This window comes from Canis aureus, chromosome 15 (assembly GCF_053574225.1).
Source record: "Canis aureus isolate CA01 chromosome 15, VMU_Caureus_v.1.0, whole genome shotgun sequence".
NCBI lineage: Eukaryota > Metazoa > Chordata > Mammalia > Carnivora > Canidae > Canis > Canis aureus.
The window spans coordinates 58067223-58078550 of record NC_135625.1 but is presented as its reverse complement, the minus strand read 5'-3'; the positions used below and the strand labels follow the sequence as shown (position 1 = coordinate 58078550).

The following is an 11328-nucleotide window of genomic DNA, read 5'->3' as shown; positions in this document are numbered from 1 at the left end:
TATTTCTCCTTTCTCATTTGTGATTTTATTTATTTAGGTCCTTTCTCTTTTCTTATTGATTAGTCTGGCTAGGGAGTTTACAAATTTTACTAATTTTTTCAAAGAACCAGCTCTTGATTTCATTGATCTGTTCTACTTTTGTTTGTTTCTATATCATTTACTTATGCTCAAAACTTTATTATTTCCCTTCTGCTGGTTGGTTGTTCTTTTTCTAGATCCTTTAGGTGTAAAGTTAGTTTGTTTATCTGAGGTTTTTCTTGCTTCTTGAGGTAGGCCTGTATTGCTATGCACTTCCCTCTTAGGACATCTTTGGTTGCATCCCAAAGTTTTTGGGCCATGATGTTCCTGTTTTTGTTTGCTTCCATGTATTTTTTTTTTAATTTCTTCTTTAACTTCCCAGTTGATGCATTCATTCTTTAGTAGGATGTTCTTTAACCTTCATATATTTGTGGTCTTTACAGATTTTTTCTGTGATTGACTTCAAGTTTGATAGAAAATCAAAACTTGAAGTTGTGGTCAGAAAATATGTATGGTATGATCTCAATCTTTTTGTACTTGTTGAGACCTGATTTGTGGCCTAGTATGTGATCTATTCTGGAGAATGTCCTAAGTGCACTTTGAAAGTATGTGTATTTTGCTGCTTTAGGACGGAATGCTCTCAACATATCTGTTAAGTCCATCTGGTCCAGTATGTCATTCAAAGCCCTTGTTTCCTTGTTGATGATCTGTTCAATAATGCATGTGTAGATTTACTATCATTGTATTATTATCAAAGAGTTCCTTTCTGTTATTTTATATAACGAACAAATAATTTATTTATATTTTTAAAAGATTTTATTTATTTATTCATCAGACACACATACATACACACATACAGAGGCAGAGACATAGGCAGAGAGAGAATCAGGCTCCCTGCAGGGAGCCCAATGTGGGACTTGATCCCAGGACTTTGGGATCATGACCTGAGCCAAAGGCAGATGCTCAATTAGTAGTAAGCCACCCAGGCACCCCAGGAACAAATAATTTAAAGCATCACTCTGACCTCTGTCTTGTTATGTACATGGTGTTCTCCCTGTATGTTATCTGTGTCCAAATTTCCCCTTGTTATAAGGTACCAGTCTTATTGCATCAGGGGTCACCCTTTTCCATTATGACCTCATCTTAACGAATTACATATGAAATGACCATATTTCCAAATAAGGTCACATTCTGAGGTGCTAGGGGCTAGGACTCTAAGTTTTGAATTTGGAGAGGCGGGAACACAATGTATCCCAAAATAGATGGGAAGCTTGTGAGGGGTGAGAGTGGAGGGAGAGGTGACATGCAGAAACTCATATCAGATTGTCACTATTTCCTGAACTTCCCATTTTCTGTCTTCAACCCTTTCTCCTCATCTCTGTGTAACTAAGGTAGAGTTCCCCTCCTCTAACCCTTGGAAATATTTTTCCCCCTGTGAAGTGGTAAAACCCTTTCCCAATACCTATCTTTTAAATGTGGTTTCAACAATATGAACTCTCCTTCACACCAGCCTCCCCCCAAATATTTTGAAGACATTTGATAACAGGGAACAGGGCTTAAGTTTCTGTTAATGCACTATGATACTCTTTTTTTCCTCCTGTTTCCCGCTAAATGTAGAGTAAGAACTTCAAAGTCTTTCAATTGAATTGAATTCAGATGATTTTCCCCTCCCTCTGTCATTAGCAACAAAATGGAGATTTGTGTGGTTCAATAAATCATCACATTTTATTATTTGTTGTAAGCAAAATATTTTCCAGAGAACAGCATTACATTAGAATCAGTAGATACAGAGAGTAGAGATCAAATTTTCTTCAAGTGCTGATTTCTCAGAAATGTGTGTTTTCAGGTCACTGAAGATCATCTGTAAGCAATTGGTCTTGGAAAAACATAATTTTTGAAAAACTCTCTTACCCTATGAGAGTGACTTAATATGAATGAAAAAATACATTGCTCTGGTTTTTTTTTTTTTAATTTTTATTTATTTATGATAGTCACACAGAGGGAGAGAGAGAGAGGCAGAGACATAGGCAGAGGGAGAAGCAGGCTCCATGCACCAGGAGCCCGACGTGGGATTCAATCCCAGGTCTCCAGGATCGCGCCCTGGGCCAAAGGCAGGCGCTTAACCACTGCGCCACCCAGGGATCCCCATTGCTCTGGTTGAATTGAAAATTGGTAGATCTCTATTACAGAATTCTAATAATCTTCATACTCAAAAATTAAAAATTTACATGCAGTAAAATTACCAATGTTCGGGCAGCCCCCGTGGCGCAGCAGTTTAGCGCCACCTGCAGCCTAGGGCGTGATCCTGGAGACCCTGGATTGAGTCCCACGTCGGGCTCCCTGCATGGAGCCTGCTTCTCCCTCTGTCTGTGTCTCTGCCTCTCTCTCTCTCTCTGTGTCTCTATGAATGAATAAATAAATAATCTTTAAAAAAAATTACCAATGTTCTTTTGAGAACTTGCTACTTCTTGAAATTCACATAGTTATTTTAATAATACTTTCAAAGTCCTAAGTATAATATCTTTTTTTTAAAAGATTTATTTATTCATGAGAGACACAGAGAGCGAGCGAGCTGTGGAGATATAGGTAGAGGGAGAAGCAGGCTCTTCACAGGGAGTCCGATGTGGGACTTGATCCCAGGACTCCAGGATCATGCCCTGGGCCAAAGGCAGTGGCCCAACTGCTGAGCCACCCAGGCATCCCCTAAGTATAATATTTTATGAAGCCTTTTTATTTTTATTTTATTTTTATTTTAAAGATTTTATTTTTATGTACCCAGCATGGGGCTTGAACTCACAACCCTGAGATTAAAAGTCACATGCTCCACCAAGTGAGCCAGCCAGGCACCCCTAACACCTCCTTTTAAAATTCCTTCCTTTAAAATAGTTATCTTTGGGGGCACCTGGGTGCCTCAGTCAGTTAAATGTCTGGCTCTTGATGTCAGCTCAGGTATTGACCTTAGAGTCGTGAGTTCAAGCCCTGTATTGGGCTCTACACTGACCATGGAACCTACTTAAAAAAATAGTCATCTTTGGATTATTTTGTGGTTCAGAGTTTTATTTGTGTATGTTGATTGTTGATTGTCTCAAGCTACTTCATATAATAGTGGTTGTATGATGAGTAAGGCAAGAGTGATAGGCAGTGTAAGTATGGATCACCAGTTATGTTTATGCTCAGGCCCTTGAAAGCATGCAGAGAGAGCCAGCCATTAACCATCCCTTAGAGTGGGTAAAAGCTAAAAGAACACACATGGGATGGAAACAAACAACAACCAAGTCATTATGTCCTTGCTGACCACTGTGATTATTGAATTAGCTCTATTTTAAGACTTTTCTATGCTTAGCTCTTTCTCATTATACAAGGTGCAGAAATCATGTCCTTGTTAATAATTCAAGTGTGGATCTTATCTTGGCTGTGTCTGTGTTACAGTCAATGGTCCAAATCATCAAGGTCACTGCTAGCACAGGCATGCACTACTTCACCACCCTCTTTGTTGCCCAGTTTACTGCTTAAAGTAAGCAACTCAGACTACCAATGGCAGTGCTCACATTCAAGAGTTATTTATCTTCACACATTGCCTCTGAAGTCTTTTCTAAAGCCTAATATTTTTCTATCTGGAATCCAGAAGGCTTTGATCCAAGCTTATAGTTTCCAAATAATTATTTCAACAGATTTAAACATATTTTTTTCTTCACATACCTAAGCCAAAGTCATTTACATGGCACAAAACTTAAGCATGTTAACATCATCACTTTATCTAAAGAGAGTAAAACTTTTTAAATTTCTACATCTGGAGGAACCACCCAACCCAAGGTTCTGGCATGCATGGGAGGGAAAAATCAATTCAGGAGCATTCTGAAGTCAGTATTCATCATGAAATGGGTACTCAGGATGATCACACCACCTGTCAAAACAAATTCCCGAAAGGGAAAAAGTTCACTTGCAAACATTGCACAGCTGTATGCGTTACTAGCCTCCTTTGACAGTTTCACTGGCCCTTCCCTTTCTCCCCTAGTCCTCCCTCTCTGTTTCTCACCCAGTCTCCTCTGTTTTCCCGCAAGCCAACATGTTTTACTGAAGCTCTGGACAGTAGTGTGTGTGTACTTGAGTAAGTGTGTGTGTGTGATGGAAGGCTGGCTGCCTCCACATCAACATTTTGCTCAGAACAAAAGCACAGGAAGTGAGAAATGACTGCCCATGGGTTTTTGTGCCCCTTCTCAATTCCTTCCTTCCCTCTGCTGTTTTGACACAGGCTGCCTTCCATGTCAATGATCCACATATGTGTTTCTCTTCAAAGTTCTATTACCCATCAGTATCACTTTCTTTCCAGAGTTTTTACCTGTCCTTCTCACTGGACCTCTTGAGAATTGAAAGTTTGAAATCTAGAAACGTGAATTTAAGTTTCCATGATAATGATGATGATCATGAACCTATCAAATAACAGTGATGGAATAGTCAATAAAAAAGGACTAGTGTGTGTTGTGCCTTCCATGGATCATGTTTAAAATTCAGTTCTCTGCAAGTACTATGAGCTTTAATTAAAATAGAAAACATGGGATCCCTGGGTGGCGCAGCGGTTTGGCGCCTGCCTTTGGCCCAGGGCGCGATCCTGGAGACCCGGGCTCGAATCCCACATCAGGCTCCCGGTGCATGGAGCCTGCTTCTCCCTCTGCCTGTGTCTCTGCCTCTCTCTCTCTCTCTGTGACTATCATAAATAAATAAAAACTTAAAAAAAAAAAGAAAACAAATTAAGGTTCTTCAATGTTAGAGATCAACTGGATGAAAAACAGAGAAGAATCATAGCCTAACATCCCTAAGTGGTACATTTTTTTTTTTTAATCAATGAGGCCTAATGTTTGTTTCTCCTTGCTGATTTATCTAGTTATTTCTTATGCGTTATATCCCCATTTGTTGCGGGAATTAGGTATTAAATATGTCAAATGTCAAACTAAATAATTTCACCAATTAACCATAAAAAAATCAGTACATTGGTAGCTTGATTGTCTCTTACTATCTCTTTTTAATTTAATGATATTTATTCAATTGAAATAATTTATCTTCAAGAGCTATTAATTAACCATTAAGTGTTGGTGTGTTTGTGTTTGTGTTTACCTTTCTGTTTCCAAAGCTTAGTGGTACCTTTTGATGTTGAATAATGTTTTACTCTAGAAAATTAACATTAGGCGGCTGTTGTATTAATTCAGAAATTGATTCAGAAATTTGGTATTAGCATTGTCAGTGTGCTTTCTGACTCATGAGAAATAGTGGGACCAATAAGGTTAGTGTTCAAGCTGTATGAATTAACCTAATGAGCATTTTCCAAATGCTCACTTAAAGAGGAGATTACAAACAGATTACTGTCCAGGTGATTTCAAAAACTGGATATACTAATGAATAAAGAGAAAGAAAAGTGTATACACCAATATATGTATGTATGTATCTATCTATATATATCTATGAGAACCATATATGTATGAACTAGTCTTTTGTTATTTTAAAGGCTCTATACTATTTAGAGAATAAAGGGCTAATTCAGTTGATTAGCTGAATTTAGCAACATTTTGAAGGAGTGTAAGGAATTTTGCTTGTGGGAAGTCAGCTAATAGGTGGAATTAGAAGCTCCACATCTTACAGGCAGGCATTTGCCTAAAACCCTAGGTTCTTCACTTCTAATGTGGCACTCTTTCTACTTTACTCCCATGTCTCTTTCATTTTTGTTGATAACTTCGCTCTAAATTGTGCATCACTTTGATTTTTAGGAAAAAATAAATAAGTTCGAGTATTCGTGTTGCTGTTATATTAACGTATATACACTATGACTTAATTCTCATCAAGGTATTTGGCCTGCCATGCCTTAACCTAAGTCAAGGGATGTCATGAATACCAGAAATCTTTTTTTTTTTTTTAATACCAGAAATCTTTTAAATAAAACTGTGGCATGTAGGAAATTCCTAGAGTAAAAGTAATTTACCCAGACGCTGCCCACTGGCTTTACCATTGTGATTTCTATGGGCCTATCCAGTACCACTGGGTAGTATTTGATGAATGGTCCCCTGGACTCACATGAGCATCTCCACAAAGCAAACATTTTTATTCAAGGCCTCAATGTCCTTCATTTCTTCTTCAGTGAGAGAAAAGTCAAAGATCTGAAATAACAGAAATAAGACATTTTTGAATGTAGGAAATGGGTCAAGCTTGGGATCAGGGAATGAGGCCAGTAGTAAGATCCTCTCAAAAATTTATGAGCATCTTTTTTTTCTTATGAACATGTTTAAAATAATTATTCACCATGACCAAGTGGGGATTTATTCTTAGGCTACAAGAGTAATTCAATATTCACAAGTCAATCGATGTGATACACCACATTAATAAAAGAAAGGATAAGAACCTTATGAACTTCTCAATAGATGCAGAAAAAGCATTTGACAAAGTACAGCATCCATTCTGGATAAAAACCATCAACAAAGTAGGGATTGAGAGAACATACGTCAATATCATAAAGGCCATAAACAAAAACCCACAGCTAATATCATCCTCAAAGGGGAAAAACTGAGAGTTTTCCTTCTATAGTCAGGAACAAAACGTATGACCACTCTCACTTTTGTTATTTAACATAGTAGTGGAAGTTTTAGCTTCAGCAATCAGTCAATAAAAAGAAATAGAAGGCATCCAAACTGGCAAGACAGATGTTAAACTTTCACTGTTTGCAGACATTATACTCTGTAGAAAAACCAAAAGACTCCACTAAAAAATTGTTAGAATTGATACATGAAAAAGTGGGAGGAGGAGCAGAGGAAGAGAGACAAGCAAACTGCATTGGGTGAGGAGCCCAATGCAGGGCTCAGTCTCAGAACCCTGAGGTCACAACCTGTGCTAAAACCAAGAATTAGACACTTAACCGATTGAGCCATCCAGGTGCCCCAGAAATTTGTTACATTTCTATACACCAATAATGAAGCAGTATTAAGAGAAATAAAGGAACCAATCCCATTTACAATTGCACCAAAAACTGTCAGATACCTAGGAATAAACCTAACCAAAGTGAGGGACAATCTATATTCTGAGAACCAGAGAACACTTAGGAAAGAAATCAAAGATGACAGAAAGAAATGGGAAAACATTCCATGCTCATAGATTGGAAGAAAAATATTGTCAAAATGTTTAATCCACCCAAAGCAATCTATACATTCAATGTAATCCCTATCAGCAAAAGATTTTCCACAGAGCTAGAACAAATAATCCTTAAATTTGTATGGAACTACAAAAGACCCCAAATTAAAAGAAAGACCCTGAGTAACCAAAGCAATCTTGAAAAAGCAAAGTAGAGCTGGGGGCATCAGAATTCCAGACTTCAAGCTATATTACAAAGCTGTACTCATCAAGACAATATGGTACTGGCACAAAAACAAGCACATAGATCAATGGAACAGAAGAGAAAACCAAGAAATAAACCCAAAACTATATGGTCAATTATTCTTCAACAAAGCAGGAAAGAATATCCAATGGAAAAAATTTGTCTCTTCAGCAAATGGTATTTTGTTGGACTACTTTCTTACACCATACATAAAAATAAATTCAAAATGGGGGAAAGACCTGGGGCACCTGGGTAGCTCAGTGGTTAAGCATCCACCTTTGGCTCAGGTTGTGATCCTGGGGTCCTGAGATCAAGTCCTGCATCAGGCTCCCTGTAGGAAGCCTGCTTCTCCCTCTGCCTATGTCTCTGCCTCTCTCTATGTCTCTCTCATGAATAAATAAATAAAATCTTTCTTAAAAAATGGATGAAAGACCTAAGTGTGAGACAGGAAACCATCAAAACCATAGAACACAGGCAGTAACCTTTCTGATATTGGCCATAGCAACTTCTTACTAGACACATTGCCAGAGGCAAGGGAAACAAAAGCAAAAGATGAACTATTACGACTTTATCAAGATAAAAAGCTTCTGCACATCAAAGGAAACAATCATTAAAACTAAAAGGCAGCCTATGCAATGGGAGAAGGTATTTTCAAATGACGTGTCTGATAAAAGGTTAGTATCTAAAATATATAAAGAACTTGTAAGACCTGATACCTAAAAAAAAAAAAAAAAAAATCCAGTTAAAAAATGGGCAGAAGACGTGAGTAGACATTTTTCCAAAGAAGACATACAGATGGCCAACAGACACATGAAAATATGCTCAACATCACTTATCATCAGGGAAATACAAATCAAAACCATGATGAGATACTACTTCATACCTGTCAGAATGGCTAAAATTAACGACACAGGAAACAACAGGTGTAGGTGAAAATGTGGAGAAGAAGGAACCTTGTTACATTGTTGGTGGGAATGCAAACTGGTGCAGCCACTCAACACAGCCACTGGAAGGCAGTATGGAGGTTCCTCACAAAGTTAAAAATAGAATTACCCTATGATCCAGCATTGCTGGATATTTACCCAAAGGATAAAAACATACTGACTTGAAGGGATACGTGCACTTTGATATTTACTGCAGCATTATCAACAATAGCCAAATTATGGAAAGTGCCCAAATGCTCATAAGTGACGAATGGAAAAAGATGGGTATCTATATATTGGAATATTACTCAACCATAAAAAGAATAAAATCTCTCCATTTGCAATAACGTGGATAGAGCTAGAGTGCATTATGCTAAGTGAAACAAGTCAGAGAAATACATATACCATACGATTTTACTCATATGTGGAATTTAAGAAACAAAATGAACAAGGGCATGGAAAAGAAAAAGAGGGAGACAGTGAACCATAAGAGACTCTTAACCAGGGCAGCCTGGGTGGCTCAGTGGTTTAGTGCTGCCTTCAGCCCAGGGCATGATCCTGGAGACACGGGATCGAGTCCCACGTTGGGCTCCCTGTATGGAGGCTGCTTCTTCCTCTACCTGTCTCTGCCTCTCTCTCTCTCTGTGTCTCTCATGAATAAAATATAAATAAAATCTTAAAAAAAAAAAGAGAGACTCTTAACCATAGAGAACAAACTGAGGGTTGCTGGAGGGGAGGTGGGTGGAAGATGGGCTAAATGGGTGATGGGCATTAAGGAGGGCATCTGTTGTAATGAAACTGGGTGTTATATGAATCGCTAAATTCTACTCTTGAAACCAAAATTACACTATGTGTTAACTAACTGGAATGTAAATAAAATTGATACAAAAATAATTGTTAATATCTTTGTTTCAGTTCTGTCAGGTACTTCCTTTTAGTCCTTCATATATGTTGAAGCTCTGTTATTAGTGACATACACATAAAAGATTACATCAAAAATTTATGTCGAAAATTTACATAAAAAATTTATGAATATCTGCAAATGTGAAAGAAGTTGGGCTGGTGCTGGGGGGCCACATCCCCATGCAGAGCTGGGGATGGTCTTTGTCTTTGAGACACTTCTGCTGGGGCAATTTTGCAGGACATTCCAAATACTCTGCAATAACATATATTCAGGACATCTAAAATTTCAAGAGTGAGGAATTTTTTATTGTTTCTGGATGAGATGCTGAACTTCTGATTCTGGACTATGGCTTTTGTGCACTTGTTTTTAAAAATATTCCCTAGTCTCCAAATTTGCTTATGTATTTTTAACTTTTAATTTGCTTTATCTTCTTTTTTTTTAAGATTTTATTTATTTATTCATGATAGACATAGAAAGAGAGAGAGGGGCAGAGACACAAGCGGAAGGAGAAGCAGGCTCCATGCTGGGAGCCCGACACGGGACTCGATCCCAGGGCTCCAGGATCACGCCCTGGGCCAAAGGCAGGCACTAAACCACTGAGCCACCCAGGGATCCCCCTTGCTTTATCTTCTTAATCATTTTCCCTATCATTTTTAATAGGTCTTCTACTTTTTAAATCTATTACATTTTCATTGATTTATTTTTTCGTAGCTTGTAAATTTTATACTCTTGTTCTTTATTAACATTTTAATATTTTATTTTAGCTTATTTACGTTTTTAATATTTGCTTTGTTAATAATTCTCTCCTCTTTATTGTCTTATTTTGTTATCCCTTCATTTTTATTTTAGTAATTTATATTGATAAATTTTAATTATATACATAAATATATGCTTTTTTAATGAGAAATTACTACATAAGTATATTGGCATGCATGGAATAATAAATGAAAGGTCCTCTTGTTACCCACCAACCCTAGTCCTATTCTTCCTAAAAATTCCTTCCAAACATTCAACATACAAGTAATATGCAATAATTTATTCCGCAACTTTTTTTCATGCATATAATATGTCTTGGTGACCTTTTCTGTCAAAATGGATAGACTGATTTAAGTTTAATCACTGGGATCCCTGGGTGGCGCAGCGGTTTGGCGCCTGCCTTTGGCCCGGGGCTCGATCCTGGAGACCCGGGATCGAATCCCACATCGGGCTCCCGGTGCATGGAGCCTGCTTCTCCCTCTGCCTGTGTCTCTGCCTCTCTCTCTCTCTGTAACTATCATAAATAAAAAAAAAATAAAAAAAAATAAATTTAATCACTGCATCCTAACACAATTTACCTAATCATTCCCCCATGGATTGCTTCCAAGTGCTCTTTTCAGGGAATAATTTTCTTTGATTATTATCCAAATATTGAGTTTATGAGATTATAAAGGGAATCAAAAGTTTGCATTACATAGAAACAGTCATGAATGAACTAATCACTTATAAAATAAATCCTTACTCAAACCTTCTTTCTCAGTGTTGGTGAGTCATTTTCTGATTTCCATGAATATATAATGTAGAATGAAGTTGAAAATCTTGCCAAAGATGCAAGATTTCATGAAGTCAATGAAAGTGATCTTGGTTTAGGGACGCCTGGGTGGCTCAGCGGTTGAGCATCTGTCTTTGGCTGAGGGTGTGATTCGAGGGTCCACTATTGAGTCCCGCATCGGGCTCCCTGTGAAGAACCTGCTTCTCCCTCTGCCTATGTCTCTGCCTCTCTCTGTCTCTCATGAATAAATATAGAAAATCTTTAAAAAAAAAATCTTGGTTTGCTTTAATTACAGGTAAAATATTTTCAAATAGGAATCTGATGCAGTTAAAATCTACTTTAGTAGATGTATCAGAAGAGTGTGATTTGAAAAAAAAATCAAAGGATTTACAATATTCAGATGAAGCCCTGTGAAATTTTACCAGAATTATTCTTTTTATGATCACTTAGCAAAAACCTTTGTGAAATAGAGAATATCACATTGTTATTATGTAATTTCATCTAGCATATTTTTAAGAATGAATACTGATTCATTCAGGTTCTTCTAAGATTTAGGACACATATACAATTGTAACCTAAATTTTGTTGAAACTAAAATAAA

The 11328-nt window shown here is 37.3% G+C and overlaps 1 protein-coding gene across 1 annotated transcript in view; it reads right to left on the bottom strand.

The window, feature by feature from the left end:
• Positions 1-1710: 1710 nt before the first annotated feature.
• Positions 1711-11328, bottom strand: part of AKR1D1 (aldo-keto reductase family 1 member D1) — a 133622-nt gene continuing 124004 nt past the window's right edge. Inside the window, 2 exon segments of the mRNA XM_077850069.1 lie at positions 1711-3922; positions 6082-6164. Of these exon segments, the coding sequence (XP_077706195.1) occupies positions 3880-3922; positions 6082-6164 (126 nt within the window). The 3' untranslated portion in view covers positions 1711-3879.